We start from the raw sequence: 17604 nt of genomic DNA, 5'->3' as shown, positions 1-17604 counted from the left end.
TGTAAGTTTATAAATGCAATCTTTGAAAAATTGGACGCCCTTTGATGCAGTGAAGTTTTCGAAGGCATTTTCAGTTGACTTTTAATTTGCAAACTTTTTTCGTTTAAAAATGTCCAAATATTTAAAAAAGTGATAATTTGTATAGGAAAGATCTGGTAACTTTGGTGGATGAGGTAAAGTTTCATACTGAAGTTCGTTTAGTTTTTGGACAGTAACTCGTGAGACATGAGGTCGAGCATTGTCATGAAGCAGTATGGGTCCACAGAGATTAACTATTGCTGGATGTTTTCGTAACAGCTTTTGATGCAAAATTTCAAGTTCACATCAACATTTCTCTGATGTGATTGTTTCTTTTGGGTTTAAGAATCAATAATGGGTCACACCTGCTGATAACCACCAAACACTGACCATGGCATAAACTTCCTAGAGTAAAGAGCTAGTTTTTAGCATATGTTTCTTTACAGACAAACTACTGTCCGGACCGTCGTCGATTGTCGTAAAGAATTCATATTTCATTACAGGTGACAAATCTATGAAGAAACACGTCGTGTTTATTGCAAGTAAAGAGTGAGGAACAAATTTTAACTCGTCTTATTTCATGGATTTTTCAGTCAATTGGTGAGGTATTCATGTGGAAAATTTTCACCTTACCAGTTGCTTCATATATTTGAAACTGTTGAATAATGAGCATTAAGTTTGTCAGGTATCTGATTCAACTAAGATCTTCCTCATTAATGACAGTCAGAGGGTGGTCTTGAGGCTTATTTTCAAGGCCTGTGTCACCAGAGCAAAATCTTCTAAACTAAAGCTGTAGTGTTTTTTCATCAACTGTGCCATTACCATTACGAACTGCTATTGCCGCACTGTGACCAAGCTTGAACTCATAGAAAAACTTACACGAATATCAATATTATCCATGGTGATAAAAATCAATATAAAATGTGTTTTAGTTTCTGAAAAAAATAAAGTGAGATTTAAATGAACCAGATAATATATTACATTATTATGACAAATTTACGATAACGTTTCTTATTCAGCCCCTAAAAATCGAGTTTCAAATTTGCACGTCAAAATCCTACATTTCATATGCAACAGTCTTACATTTTAAAAGTTGTTTATTTTAAACTTAAAATCACGTACTATGGCATCAGAGATACACTTAAGTTAAAAACAGAATAAATAAATCTATCAATGGGTTGGATAAGGTAAATTAATTATCCTATGAAATTATTAAATAATTTAACATTTTCAATAACATGTTCACACTCACCTCCATCATGACGCAACAAATTTGATAGATACATTTTGTGATTGCCTCAGCTGTCCCTGAAACTGTAACTGCTCTTTCTGTAGAATTAGGTAACATCTCACTTGCCACTTGTATGGAAGCTCCTGTGACCTAATACAGCAGTATGTATCATTATAGTTAACAATTAAAAACAAATAAAGAATTTTCAGACAATTTATATTCACTGTAATTTTCAATTCAATATCACTGGATACAATCATATTAAACAAGTGAAAAGAAAAATTTAGGATTCTATTTTTCTTTTTTTTAAGACGAAATATTGTTTATTTATAAATGCAAGTCAAATACTGGAAAAACAAAATTAAATTCAGCTAAAAATAAATTTTGCTAAGAAAAAATGTTGTTATTAAAAGCAAACCATTATTTTAGAAATATTTAGTTTATTGTTTTCTAACATAAACATTTCAAATATAAATATTTTCAATCATTTTAAAATTATATTATGTAAATTATTGGTACTTCTTTCTTAATTTAAAAATTGGTGCAGGACTTACTTGCTTTCAAACATATTATCTGTTATTTGTGTGCATATTAATTACCGTATATGCTGGCGTACAAGGCAACTGAGCGTATAAGACAACCCCCTAATTTTCAGGTTAAAATGTAGGTTTCTTTCAGGCTATAATCGCCATATAAGACAACCTCTTGAATCGTGCACTTGATTACTGGAACCAAATAAGCCCGTGATGAATTGTTGTCCGATAGTCCTTAGTTATCAGTATTCGAAAGAAAAATGTATATGCTAAGTCTTAGTATTAAAAGATAATGTTGTATATTTTTTGGATCATAAGCAACATTTCCCAGAATTTCAAAAATTATATTTTGCTTTCAACAACCTCTAAAATGACGAAATAAAATATGATGTTTTTGTCGGGAAATTTTTATCTTGATCCCCAAAATTCCCCTAAAGAATACGCTATTACAAAAGACAATTTAGTTTATTACTTAATAAACAGTATTATAAAATACACCCTAAGGCATCACTGATCTTACATACAAGGTCAGGTTTGATCGAATACAATATTCGCCGAATTCTTGGGTGGAGATCTGGCTTGTCCTTTGGATTTTATTCCATCACCAATAGATTGAAAATCAACCCCACTGTATCCGTTCCACCAAAATAAACTTACTGTACACACTGTACACTGTGATTAAAGGTTCACATTTCATACCTGGTATGTAAGACAACTTCTAGTTTTCACGGATATTTTTAAAGTTCAAATGTTGTCTTATACGCCAGCATATACCGTAGTTATTTTTCCAGTTAATGCGTTAGCTAAAAATAAGTAACTTGTTAGTAGGTTTCTATGTTAACATCAGTTATTTTGATAACTTTTAATGAATTGCCAAAATCAGTAACCATTGTCAGTATAAGAGTTAGCATTCAAATAGATGTTTCTTAAATTGTTAAAGTTTATCCTGTTATATTCACATTATTATTCATATTTCTATCCATCTCAAAGTCAGTGATAGATATACACGACTGTTTCATTTAAATTTTATATCAATTATGATTTAGATTGTTATAAAGCACGAGTTTTAGATTTAATATTTTTAGAAACGATACTTTATTTCATATTGCTTAAGACTTTTTATGAGTCATTTGTTATGTAGTTTAACTGTTGTGAATTGGCGTCATGTTACTAGAAACTTCTAAATTTTTCTCGTTGTATTAAATAAGACTTGTTACATAACATAATAATGTATTGCAGTTTTAGAAAGTTCTAAGTCTCAGTTGGGCAATATGTATATGTAATCACATTAATGCAAGTAAAAATTGAAAAAAAAGACTGTGTAATAGTGAGTTTAGCCACAAAATGTGTATAGTTACGACTTTTTAATATATTACAATAATAGCATATTTTATTGTAAAAACAGAGGAGAGAAGAAATATTCGTCTTTTCAGTTGGGTTCTTAAGTAACTGAACCAGTTTCTGTGGATTTCTAACGTAAAAGAAAAATGTTTATAGCACTAGATACAACTGTGGTACAAAAATATTTTCTGTTGAGAGCTAATTTCAACATTCACAAATCTGGATTGGGCATTGTAGCGAATGATGAGAAATGTCTGGTCTTTTTTAACTTTTCTTCAACGATAGGTTCTTTTTTCTTCAGAAATATTGTTATAAAAAATCTAAGTATCTAAGTATAATCACGATCTACATAAAATTCTCATGTTGCTGGAGGGATAAAAAATTCTTAAAATCAACTTATTTTCATATACAATTCTTTATTGTTGTTTTTGTATACAACAGGTCCATTTCTAAAAATATGTAAATTAATTCCATTTTGTTACTGTTGAACCCCATTAACTTGAAGCTGGTATCAAAAAAATAATTTCTCTATGTAATTGAATGATATCGGTTTGTTCTTTTAAAGTTAATAATAAAGCTACTCCTTCCATCACATTGGCCCCGCATGGTCAAGCGTGTTAAGGCGTTCGACTCGTAATTTGAGGGTCACGGGTTCGAATCACAGTCGTACCAAACATGCTCGCCCTTTCAGCTGTGGGGGCGTTATAATGTGCGGTCAATACCGCTATTCGTTGGTAAAAGAGTAGCCCAAGAGTTGGCGGTGGGTGGTGATGACTAGCTGCCTTCCCGCTAGTCTTACACTGCTAAAGTAGGGACGGCTAGCGCAGATAGCCCTCGAGTAGCTTTGCGCGAAATTCAAAAAACAAAAATAAACCTTCCATCACGGGTATGAAATCTAGTTTTTAGAGTTGTAAGTCCGCCGATATACCGCTGTGCCACGGGGTGGGATGGGGGCAATTAAATAAAATACTATTTGGGTATTAATTCTGATAGTTACTTCACTGATCTCACCAGTTCCCGTTTGCCAAATCTGTTGTAAGTTGAAAATTATTTTCTTAAACACTATTTTCAAGTAAAACAAACAATATCACTTTCAGTTAATTTAACAGTTACCTCTTTTATACTTTATAAACTGGTACTTGTCCATTTTTTATTTATTTTTTAATAAGCTCATACTTACTAATATTTGGTAATTCTGTAGCAACTGTTATTGGTGAAACTGTAGAAACCACTTTTACAAGTTCACAGGTTAATTAATTTGTACTTGTAATTTTCCATATATTTGAAATTTAATTAATAAATACTATCTTATTAAATTATTAATTTTAATGTTTTTATAACAGTTTATTGTTTCTTCAGTGAACGTAATAACTCATAGACAGGCTAAATATTTTATGTAGGTTGATTTAAAAAGTACAATATTCCACACATATTGTTTGTTGTATAATTTTCATAGATAAGTACAGGAACAACAATATTAAAAACAGAGATTACAGATCAATATTAGTTGTCAATAGTTTGTACTGTGTAGTCGATGAAAAGTTAACCAACTTCTCTAATCTCTTTAATCTTTGATCCTCCTTTTCCAATAAGTGAACCACACTGACTGGCTGGAACAATAAGTCGAAGTGTAACTGGAGGCTTGGGAACATTAGTACTTGGGGTATTGTGTAGATCCTGTAAAATGTTAAAGCAAAGCACTAAAAATAAACTTAATATATAATTTTTAAATAGTTGGAAGTAACGTTTACATCAAACCAAGATTTAAATATTGTGTAAAACCTGTACGGTATTTAAGTATCACTAACTATAAAAGGCCTATTACTTTTGTCACTCTGTCGAGAACGCTTTCATACTTCTTTTTTGGTAATGCTCAACAATGTACATCGTCGCTTACAACAAAAATATCAGATGATTGTTCTTAGGCCAACTGTGGTATTTATGTTAATTACTTATAAATATTTGTTTTTATTCTTTATTTTTGATAACTTCGTGTGAAATAACAACAAAATAGTTTAATTCGGTGGTTTTATGACACAAATTAAAATTTACTAAGTTGTGTTTCAGCTAAGCCTCACTTCACGTTTATGTATTAGGCGTGATGCTTAAATTAGACCACAAATAGGCTTACTATTACTTATGTTTTACAGTCACTATTATACAATTTTATACTAGTTGTGACCTAAATATGTGAAAAACTACAAATACAAAAGACATGGCAAGACAGTTGTCTGATATAATGATAAACATATACCATTTTCATATTGAACAAAACTCAGTATTCGAAACTAAGAAAAAATAGTTGTTGATTAGTGAAGTTTGCTTAAATTATTGTTTAAATATGGAAGATGGCTTGGCAATATGTAATTATTTTAGAGCAATTACATTAAAATGATAAAACTATCTTCTAGTACACAAATAATATTACACAAGAAGCAACAAAGGTAAGTTAAATTTATATTTGTTAAATCATTTTGAAAGGAACTTCTGAGCTGTAAAATTGAGAAAAAATGGTAATTAAGGCTATTTTGTTCTAAGGCCAAAATATTTGACTCTTATATATCATCAAAAATGTTATCTGAAAATATAATTAAAGCATGTAAAAATATTTGCTTTCAAGTAATAAATTAATCCAACAGTTATTACCCTCTAAAGGATAATGCAGTTTATAAAACAATAGTGTGGGACTATTAAAAATAATCTCAGAACATCTAAACTACAATATACATGTAAGTAAAACAATATAACTACAAGTTTTGTAAACAAGCACTAAGCTAAGACTTGTAAATTTCGAAAAAAAAATTACTAAACTTACCTCTTCCAACTTCCTAGCAATTAGTGTGAAAGCTTTCAGTATCGCATCTGTAGCTCCTGTAACTGTGACTATACGTTCTGGACAGGAGCTGTCTGATATATTTATTTTAGCACCACTCTAAATTGGAATAAAATATTTAAAGAATCAATTTTACAAGTTTAACTTTTTATTTTGATTTTTTCCATATTATAACCACTTGCAATTATTAAATGTTGATATTGTGATACAGTACTTCTTTATAATCTGTAATTACTATTGCTGATAAAAAAAAAACTACATTAAAAATAACAATATATTGGATTGGGTCAAGGTAACAGTTCTTTTGGGTTAGAAAATCACATACTTTATTACCATAAGAAAAAAAATTGCTGCATAAAATTCATGTGAACCACAAATTTTAGGTATCTTTGCTATTAATATTATTTTAGTTTGATTTTCTACAAACATTAAACATGTTAGATAACGGTACTGGAACATTTACCATGTTAAACTTTTTTGTTCAGTTGAAAATGAAAGTATCAGGAACTATATTTATTGCGAGCTCGTTACTCATTTCATTTTAACATAAAATACTAATGCAAATCTTATAATGGATTAATTTAATCATACTTGTTAAAGATTGTAACAAAATGAGATAGGTATTTCAATCAATCTAAGCCCATCATTTCTTCTAATGTAAGTAAGTTGTGTTTAGTTTTATGTAATCCATAATATTCCTACCTGTAGTGTAACCTCACCTGGACCGTTGTCAAAATAATGCAATATTTTTAAAACTAGCAGCAACCCGCAAAACATGTGCGGTAATTTTCATGCCCTTCGCTTGAATATTATTTATTCTATCATTTTCACACACAATATTTAAGATACGCTATCTGGTAGACATTATGTGTTAGATCGATAAATTCTGTTCTGAATGAGAGAAAAAATTACGGTCAGTAAAACAAACTCACGTAGACGCAACTTTATTTAATAAAAATAGACGTACGCGAATGGTATTTATAATAGTGAAACAGTTATGAGTGTTCAGTGTATGACACGGTTTTACAACTTGAAACAAAGAAATTTACAAAAACGAAGAATAAAACTTGAAGTACAGAAAACTAGCAAAACGACGTTTATTGCAGTCTACGAAACAAACCAAAGCTTCATTATTGCAAATTAAAGTAATTGTAAAGTTACAATGAAGACAAACTTAGTAGTATATGTAGAAACGTCTGAATGCGTGTCCACAAAGTGATATGCATATGATTTTGAACGTGATGTATATGCGTACTATAGTTCTAAGTAAGTGGAGAAAGCTCATAGAAATTGTATTTAGTATAATGTTCATTTTTAAGGAAATTACACATGGGCTAAATTTTGTTTGTGTGAAATATTTTGCAAACAAAAAGACTAAAGTTGAAATAGAAACCAGTCGTCATTAGCATTGTGCCATCGCGTAGCATGTTTACTCATTGCAATGAAAAGCATGACTAAGACAAATCACACAAAAAATAGGTAAGGTGATTCTAAATAAAGAAACCAATGTGTAATCCAAACTTCTTGAACAAAGGCCTTTTTAACGATTTGATATTTATAGCGTATTGTCGAGAAATTTGTTAGAAAAGTTTTGGGAAGACAAACGCAAGCGTATTATTTATATAGATAGCCCGGGAAATACTTCGTTGGATAAATACATTATTTTATCATACATAAACTAATTGTTTTATTGTTATTATTTTCATTTATATAAAAGTGTTATACATTTTGTAAATATGTCTTTTGTTCAAAGAAAATAATTAAATAAACTTTATATCAATTAAAAATATTTAAAACTGAAGGAATTCACGAATTTAATAAATTAATCAAGTGTAGTTTTCTTAAATCAGGATTGTTTGTTTAAGCATAATACCACACAACGTGACCATCACAGTCATTAACCCCGATTTGCAATGTATAAGCCCTCAAGCTTACAAATGAGCCATCCATGGAAAAATTAGGGTTAAATCAATATTATATTTAATCTTCAATACGTTTATGTTTCTTTTTTTCAATTATCCAAATATTTTAAATACGCATTTCTTAAAGATAACGCACCCAAATGAGTTTCTTTTAATTCTAACAAACACTGTGTTATATATAGGTTGATGTTTCTTAACTTTGTTGTGTTATTTTCCTAGACTGGAAAGTAAAAATAAACTTTCGGTTCGAAAAAAATCTAAAGTTATTTTTATACACTAATTCAAGGAACACCATTTTTTATTAGTAGTACAATTTGAGAGAAGTGTTATTTCTAATAACCTTACCTCTTCACGGAATTTCTTAATGTTGTCGCCTTTCTGTTAAAAAATGAAACAATATTTATTTCAATTCTAGGATAAAAGATATTTTGGTATATTTATTAATATCTGTGTTCACATATTCTCGAAAATGACCATGATTCTGATTTGTGTAGAAAATGTTTCCGCAAAAATAAAATGTAATAATTAGATTTCATTTTGAGGACAACATTTCCACTATTTGTAAATTTAGAATTGAAATGATCATATTTACCAATTAAGGTATATCAAAGCTTATTATTTAATGAGAATACTCTAAGCAGTTAACACTTCGCCCATAAACCACAGTAATTACAAAGATGGCACATTGTCTTATGAAAGTTAGAAATTGTTCATAAGAAGTGTTTGTTTGTAGTTAAGGACAAAGCTACACAATGGGCTATATGTGCTCTGTCCACCACGGGTATCGAAACCCTATGATTAGCGTTGTAACTCGAAGACATATCGCTGTGCCACTAGGGGGAGTGAAGATCAAGAAGTGAAAACTGATACCAGCCGTAACGTGCTTTTTGTTCAAGTGTCATAACAAATTAAATTACCATATCTAAAAGTTTATAAGAGTTAATGTTTTACTTCAGAGCGAAATTTAGCTGTACTATTTAGCTATGTAAGTTTGCACAGCTCAGAATATATTTATTGTTATTTTATTTTGAGTGGAAATGGAGATTAGAATTATACACCGTCCTGTGAGAATATTTTCTGAAAAAGTAAAAACTGGGATTCAGAGGCATCGCTAAGTTATTGAAATACATGGGGCTAGGGCCCATAGACGAGGGAATTTTCTACATTTCAATACGATCATGGTTTTATATGCTGATTTTTCTAGACACCTCTTAGGGATTTGGAGCACTTGTCAAATAGAATCTGGTTCCAGTGCCTTTGATGGGATTTGAACCCGTTATTATGCTTAATTAGACGAAACAGAACTTGTTATTCTATCCGAATAGCATTATTAATATATTAAGTTAAAGGTTTACTTAATATACTTAAACCTTACATATATTAAAAGTAGGAAATATAATATAACTAATCATTTTCCGATGCAATTGATTTTATCATTTTAGTTTATAAACGTATCTTACAAAAACATAAAATTTACATATCATCACAAAGTAAGGGAAATTAAAGTGTTTTACACTGATTTTACTCCACATTTATTTATGAACTCTTAAACCTAATAGTATTTTTGATATTACTTTTAATGCTAGCAGGCTTCTTAATTAAAAAAAATATGTAATTCATTAGACATTAAATATAGCTAATCGAATTCGAAGATAAAATTGAAATGCTTTTTTTTCTCATATTATAATAGAAGTAGGAAACAAAGTTTTATGTAAGAAAACCAAATTAAACGTTAATGATCCACACATTACATCAAGTCTTTAATGATTAGAACAGAATCTTTGTAACTTTCTTCCCTAAGAAATTAAGAAAAAGCCTTGAACATTATCTTAGGTCACGAGACTAACGCAACTAGAAATATTAGTTTTCCAAATTTTTATTACGTCAACTTTTCTTAATTATACAGACGTTACTTACCTCTCCGGTTCGGCATGGCCAGATGGTTAAGGCGCTCGGGTCGTAATCTGAGGGTCGCGGGTTCGAAATCCCCTCCCACCCAAGAGGCTCGCCTTTTCAGTCGTTGGGCCGTTAAAATGTGATGGGCAATGCTACTATTCGTTGATAAAACAATAGCTCAATACTTTACGCTGGATTGTGATGACTAGTTGTTTTCCCTCTAATTTTATAATGGTAAATTAGCCCTCGTGTAGCTTTGCGCAATATTTAAAACATACAAAAAATACTTACCTTTCCAATTATACTTCCAACTTCCTGTAAAAAAAACAAACTAAGTTTAAATTCAGTTGTATACTTCAAATGAATAGTTTTATGAAATTTAGAATAAGAATAGTTGTATTTTGTCGTAAAGAAAGCACACACTTTAATATCGCTAAAAAACACACTTGTGTCATGATCAACTTTTCATTTACTATTTTCTTTAAAAAAATTTGCAAACTGTAAATATAAGATACAAAAACATTTATATAAGTATGCAATTTTACATAACTTAGTATCAGGGTAAACTAACAGCCGAAATGTTTGATCAGAATATTTCCAATTCTAAGAACTTGTAATTTTCTTTCATTATGAATATTTTTATGAGCTCAAATTAAAATTGTACAAATAAAGTCAATAGTTCTCAAACTTCGTGACAGTCTGAAATAAAACGTTTTTTACGTTAACATATTTCTGTTATTTTTCACGTACTAGTTATGTTGAGATACATAGAATAATAAACCTTCGTCACTGATTTATTTTTTCTTTTCATTTTATTCAAGAAGTGACCTTAAAATTGTAACTATAATGAATAAGCATAAAGATAAAAGCATAAAATATCTATACATCTTTCTTAGTACATAAAATGATGTTTGGTTTAATTACGTCTAAACATGATTAAAGTTATTAGTATTATATGAATGTTTCAAATGCCATAACAAAGATCTCTTCATCAGTCCCTTATTTCTATTAGTTAGCCTTAGGTTAATTATTGATACGATTTGAAGATTTGTTCATTGACAAAGCTAATTCAACCTATTAGACGCATCTATAGATCAAAGTGAGTTTCCAGCAAGTTCATCTATTTGGAGTCTCGTGATAATGCTTACTGAATAATGAAATTTTCATTATAACTTTGAACACGGATAGTCAATTCATACGTATGTCTCTGGATAAACATTGCTTAAAGTATGGATTCAGAAACTTGGTCGATACTCGTAACACGTCCAAGCTCACATGTTGATAAAGTTATTACGAGTGTATAATGGCATACGTTGTAAAGGGAAATTCTGTAGTTTACACGAATTAATTTTATATAATGATTAAAATGCTGAATATTATTAAAACCCTTATTGTTGGTATACCTACAGTCAATCTTAATAGCAATAAAAAAGGAAACGTATGCTTTTAATATAAAAGGACCTCTAGGAATTTTCTGTTTATATTCCTTGGGACTTTGGTTCGCGTTATTATAATTTCAAATTGGTTGTTTAACAATAACCAGGTAACAAATTAGAAGACTACTTACTGAAGATTATTACAGTTACAATTATTTTGGATATCTTACTCTTATTTTAGGGAATTGTTACATCCACGATTACATAAGAATCACGAAAAAAATTAAAACATGACATATGCTGATTCATAAATGTGTATGTATACATATTTACTTGAAATATTTATTATACGAAAATAATTTATTGTTTACGCTTGTCCCCTTACTTGTCACATTCCTCACATTTGTTTCCTTCATTTCCTTCATCTATCTCAACTCGTTGCACAGTAATGTTACGTTTCTGAATCACAGTGCAATAAGCTACCCTGCATTATTAGTTATAATTATAATAAAATAATATATATTTATTTCCTTTACCTATTTCAACTCATTAAGGAATATTCTAAGTTACACATGAATATGCTTCTAAGCCAAGAAAACACTCTAGATCAGGGGTTCTTAATCAGGGGTGCCCGCACCCCTAGGGGGTGCGAAGATGCCCATGAATAATTAAAGCAAATCTATATTTTTACATAAGAGTATGCTTTATATTTTTAGCTTTTTTATATTTAAGTTTCCAGGGGGTGCGAGAAATGATTACTGATTTGAAAGGGGTGCAAACACTGAAAAAGGTTAAGAACCACTGCTCTAGATGGTACTCACTAAAGCTGCCAAGAGATTATGTTTCGATACCGGCGGTGGGCAGATCACAAGTACTTCAAAGTGTAGTTTTGTATAAATACATAAACAAGTTAACTGAAGAAATTTTAAAATGTCGGTGATTTTGTATCTTACTAAACTCAGTCGGAAACTTAGAGATTTGTTACACGCCTTTCTATTCTGTTCCTGAACACAAAAATCAGCTTCTTTTCTAAGATATATTTTTCAGTTAATTCTTTTATTCCATTCATTCACTTAGTCATAACGCACCTAAAAAACCTATTAAGAGCTTTACAATATGAACGCCAAATAAAATCATTCGGACCAGAGATATTTTATTGATCAAAGAAAACCAAAGTAAATAAACCACGAATGTTGCTATGTTAAACTGGTACGCAAATTATTTATATATGTATAACCCATCTATCTATGCTATATCAGGTCGTGAAGAAGAGTATTTACTGAATCAAAACAACAGTTTGATAGTAGTTCACATACTCAAAACAAGATGTCAGACTGTGCCATAAGCCTACTAATTTATAACCCATCGATCTATATTATATCATGTGGTACATAACAGAGTTTCGACAAGCAAACCAACAGGGGTCGCAACTGGACTATGAACTCAGTAATATGTTCACATATGGTATGTTGACTATCTTGAAGTACCTCAATACTGAAGATTTGTTTGTAAATAATACGTATTGTTAATTCATTTTTTAAATAAAACGCGCAAGAATAAAACTCATAGGATTTCTGTAAAACACACCAATAATTGCAGTGTTCATAAAAACCACAATAACGAGATATTTCTAACTTCAAACAGGAAAATTAATAGAAGGTTTAATTTTTATTTACTGTCTTTGACTAGTTCTCTCTAAACATTACTAACTGTAGTGAACTGACACTTTTATATAATCAACACTACAGATTTTAGTTTCAAATAAATAAAAATAATCAAGTCTTTATCAACTGGTAATTCATTCTAAAATTTTACATTGATTTGAATTTGGTTTATTTACAGTTGTTTAGAAGTAGTTTTGATAAGGCTTTGCTTCTCGAGAGAAACCTATATTTTGTATAATCTAGTGCACTAATGTTTACACACGTTATTCTAGATGTTAGGTTCACATGAGTGCATATTATGTTAAATGTTTAGCTAAATCCAGTTCATTTAACTGAGAAGAGCACAGTAAGATAATAGTGAGATATTGTGGCACTAAACCCATTTACGTATTTTTGTGTTTCTTGCACATTCCAAAAGTCTAAGGTCATGTTTATTTCTAAAGTAGACTTCATTTCAAAATCATGTATCAGCACCATTTATGTACCAGGAAATATGCTTAAAAGTGGCTCAATATAAAAGTAATATGCAGAAAAAATACTTAATTTTTCCATAGGCATTCCTACATTTCAACAACTCCAGAAACAAAGTTAAGCAAAAGTAACCTAAACTATTGTTGATAAATATATATATATATATATATTGTTTGTATTAAATAGCTGAATTCGCAATGCGACTTAAGTAGAAATTTATGAATATTTCACGAATTGCCCTTATGTCGCTACTCTGAAAAATGTATATTTGCTCATACCTCTGTAAAGCCGGCTTTTCCTGAATTTACTGTAAACTCCTAATTCTACAGGACGGCGAATCACCTTTAAACTATATGCATGACTTTCTCTGTAGTTCTGTTTTAAAAGTTCAGCATAAGGTTTCGAAAGTTCGATATTAATAAGGATATAGAACAAATCCTGTTATCTATATAAATTGTTTTGACCATTGATCAATACAGATTTACGTGTTTCCAAACTGTTAGAAGTAAGGAGCACCCATTAGGAATACCAAGTGAAACGTATAATACGTCAACCTATAAGATATTCAGTGTGTCATGAAAGTCAGTTAATATAAAATAAACATGAGTGAAGCACAAGGGTGAAGCACATGAATAATAACACCTACAACTGGTGATACAATATATAAATATAAACGCTTAAGAAGCTCTACAGTTTGTTACGATTTTTCCACCTTTGTAAATTTAACTGTGCCCGATCATACTAGTTTCTTTGGCTTTTTTCTCATTCTAATCAGTTCAGTATTTTCCCGAAATTAAGAAAGCATTTAATTAATTTCAAATAGAATATACTTCATGGGTATAAATGAAACAAACAGATAAATCATAGTGAAGAACAGAGCAAAGATAAATCCGATCTCATTGTTACCTAAACCCGATCTATTGGAAACCGCGATAATGTGCGAGTGATGATGATAAAAAGTAAAGCTGGTTTGTTTGATATATCTATTGCTTAATAGAGTGTATTCGTCAATGCCTTTATAAGCTCTTAAAATAACTAAAATATCACCCAAGGCTAATGCCGTTTCTGTATATATAGTGTAAGTACACTGCTCATCAGTATAGTGAGGTTAAAGAGAAAATTGTGGTATCTTTCTTTTCAGATGTGAGGTTAGAACTACAGAGGTCTATACAGTTTATACATCTATTAACATTCTAAAAATCGTTTTGTTAATGATTTGAAACAGTTTGTTATTTAAAATAAGTCAATCTTTTGACACTTATTTACATATAGTTATAATTTACATTATTATTCCACTACGTATAAGTTACGAAATAAATTAGCTCAACAGACATACTCGATAATGAAGCAGTTTCTTAATCTCATGTACAAACAAAACTTTTAGGGTAAGACCAGCTTTGTTTTCTGCATATCATCACATAGTTTTATCGCGTTACAGTCCTACTTAAATTTTCCATCCCACTTGCAGAATTACGAACACCCAAAAATACAAAACAAAAAATGCCATTCAGTTAGCCACCACTAAGCACGTGACTAAGTTCCATTTTAATATTTGTGAATTAGAATAAATGTATTTCATCTTATATTTCGAAATTGATATTGAGTTAAACACTATTAAATATACCGTTTTCACGTCATCACCTCACTTAACTTAGTGTACCGCTTAACAATAAAACTACGTCTTGTTGACACCCTGATCATACACCTCTTATACATTCGCACATTTTTGTTTGCAACATCACCTTTTAAATGTAACTGTGTGCAGCCAGAGGCACATAAAAATGATTTAGAACAACGAGTCGGACAAAAATGTGAGTAAGGATGGCTGGCATGACAACCATCAGCTTGACAAAAAGCCAACAAAACTCACGCCAAGTCAAGAGGATATAGCACGGTACATAAAATCAGAAAGGCACGTGCTTTTTAGTGCGTTCATACAGAACTGATTCTCTAAGAGCACACCATAGCCATTGGACCTATTTTGACGCTTTTATTTAAAGGATTTAAACAAAGCAAGAAAACACAATCTCATTCTTGTTATGTTTATCCTAACTATTTATCTACGTCTTATTTAATTCAAATATCTGGAACACTACAGGATCATTTTCGCCACTAATAAATAGTTTGCCGTTTTTATAATAGTTCGAGTTTTATAAAAGTAGTTTATTCTAGTGTGGCTCCTGTTTTTCTTAAGTTTTATTTAATTAGACAAATAATCCGTTTTTTTTGCTTACCTGGAGATGTGGCTATTGGTCATTTCTGTTTTCGTTTATGCACTGAGTAGCTTATTTGACACACAGAACTATGTATATAGAAAAGTTAGCTATTTGGTAATTACGCTTTATGTCAGTTTATTGTGCTCTTCTATTCTTTTAATTGATTATTGGTAATTTTGGCAAATCTTCTCATTTCATACTGTGCTGTTCTTAATTACTTAGTTCAGATTATCACACAATGTCAGTTCAAATACAGGCCCGGCACGGCCAGGTGAGTTAAGGCGCTGCCTTCCCTCTAGTCTTACACTACTAAATTAGGGACGACTAGCGCAGATAGCCCTCGAGTAGCTTTGTGCAAAATTCAGAAACAAAAACAAATAGTTCAAATACTCAGCACAAGACATAATTTGTCGCTTTTTTCATATTTCATTCGTTCAAGTTACTCAGCATAATACTAATATAACTGTTTCTAATTATTTCATTTCTACTCGATCTGACTATTCAATTTACGATTTAATACATTGTTTCTACTTGTCTAACCGTTCCTCTTTCGTTCAGGTGTAAGTCTGATGGCTTTTAAAGCTAGAATTTGGGTTTCGAGACTGTGGTGGCCAGAGCGCAGATAAGTAACTGTATAATTTTGTGGTTAACAGCGAAAAAGCAGAGAAACTTGCTTAAATATTTTAATCAACATAAGTTGTCTTTTACTAACAATCTGTTGCCATCTAACGTATGTCAAGACTATTCAATATTAACAATATACATCAATTAGCTCCATTTCACCCCTGGTTGACTCATTTTATGTTGTTTAATTCTAAACTAAGTAATAAACGTTTGCATTTAGTGTCAATTCTACACTGAGGGACATCTTTTATTAAATATTTATTATTCTTATAATGTATTCATATGCAGGTAAACTAAACAGTGGCAGTTTCGTACTTTAATTTCTTTATTCATTCGACAGAACAGATGTAACATCCTGGTAAAACATGTGTTCTGTTACACTTTCTGCTGTACTAAGAACACTGTGTGGTGGATTTTTTCTCTGTAACTTATATACTTCTCTCGTATTCAAACCATATGTTTTTGGTGTTTAATTCAAATATTTCTTTCTTTGTTAGTTCTCTTCTGCTCCCCAGTGGCTCCGCGATAGGTCTGAAGTATTAAAACTACAAAATGGTGGACACAGTATAATTAGCTCATTGCGTAGTTTTGCGCTTAAAAAAACAAATAAATAGTTCTCTCCTAAAGTTATTGTTTTTATTTATAAATGTCTTGGCCTTGTTTTGGTAAATTACGCATTTAGTTATTGTGTTTGTTCCATCCGAAAAAGTATACGGTGGAAGGCTTTTTTATTCAATAATTTCATACGGTGTTAATTCTTATTTCTCATTTACTGAATGTGTTCTGTATGAAATATCTGTCTGGGATCAGTTGAAGACTATATCGGTTCTGTATTATCAAGCTGATTAACAACCGTGTAGTGTATGCCGTAACTGTCATTATATAGTGATAACATACTCCCATAATTCATGTATTATGTCAGATTTCCTGATAGGTCGCTTCAATTCATGATGTAGAAACTTACCACATTTCAAGTTCTCGTAAGAGACATGTTGTAGGGCTAATCAGTACATCTCATAGTCACCATTCAGTAATGATGAAAATTAGCAACAAATAAGAAAGGTAATTAGGATTCTCTAGATGGGATTCTAATGCGTTATATCTCTTCAAAATAGACTTCAAAAAGTCATTTTATGTAATTAATGAGGAACGAAGTCTTTACCCTGACAGAAAGTATGACTGTATGAAGCACTACAGCAGCTATTGAAGAATACGATACAGTCGTAAGTACAGATTCTTCCTGTGGGTGGGTTTATTACATAGGATTTTACACTTCACGGCATGATAAATCAAAATAATAATCATGTGACAATGATTACTACAAACTTATGGGTTGACTCTTGCTAATATCAACAGAGTGATGTAGTCAGTTTTCTTTAAAAAACACTTTAATCTAACTTCACCTAAAGGAAGGGAAAAAAGGTTTTTTTTTCAAATATGTAATACAGTAAAGTGTTGTGGCTATGTTACTTTTTATTA

The 17604-nt window shown here is 30.7% G+C and overlaps 1 protein-coding gene across 11 annotated transcripts in view; it reads right to left on the bottom strand.

The window, feature by feature from the left end:
* The window catches only part of LOC143232687 (poly(rC)-binding protein 3-like), a 227109-nt gene that overhangs the window by 40175 nt on the left and 169330 nt on the right, over window positions 1–17604 (bottom strand). For all 11 annotated transcript variants that reach the window (XR_013017666.1, XR_013017667.1, XR_013017668.1 and 8 more), the window contains 5 exons: window positions 10066–10089; window positions 8224–8256; window positions 5939–6055; window positions 4675–4800; window positions 1271–1399 (listed from right to left, as the gene is read on the bottom strand). Coding sequence is in view for 8 of the 11 variants with exons in the window: in XM_076468418.1 (XP_076324533.1) it covers window positions 1271–1399; window positions 4675–4800; window positions 5939–6055; window positions 8224–8256; window positions 10066–10089 (429 nt within the window). In the remaining 3 variants the exon portion in view is untranslated. The remainder of the gene's footprint in view (window positions 1–1270; window positions 1400–4674; window positions 4801–5938; window positions 6056–8223; window positions 8257–10065; window positions 10090–17604) is intronic.

Source organism: Tachypleus tridentatus, chromosome 11, assembly GCF_004210375.1.
Source record: "Tachypleus tridentatus isolate NWPU-2018 chromosome 11, ASM421037v1, whole genome shotgun sequence".
NCBI lineage: Eukaryota > Metazoa > Arthropoda > Merostomata > Xiphosura > Limulidae > Tachypleus > Tachypleus tridentatus.
This window is presented reverse-complemented; position numbering and strand designations above follow the sequence as displayed.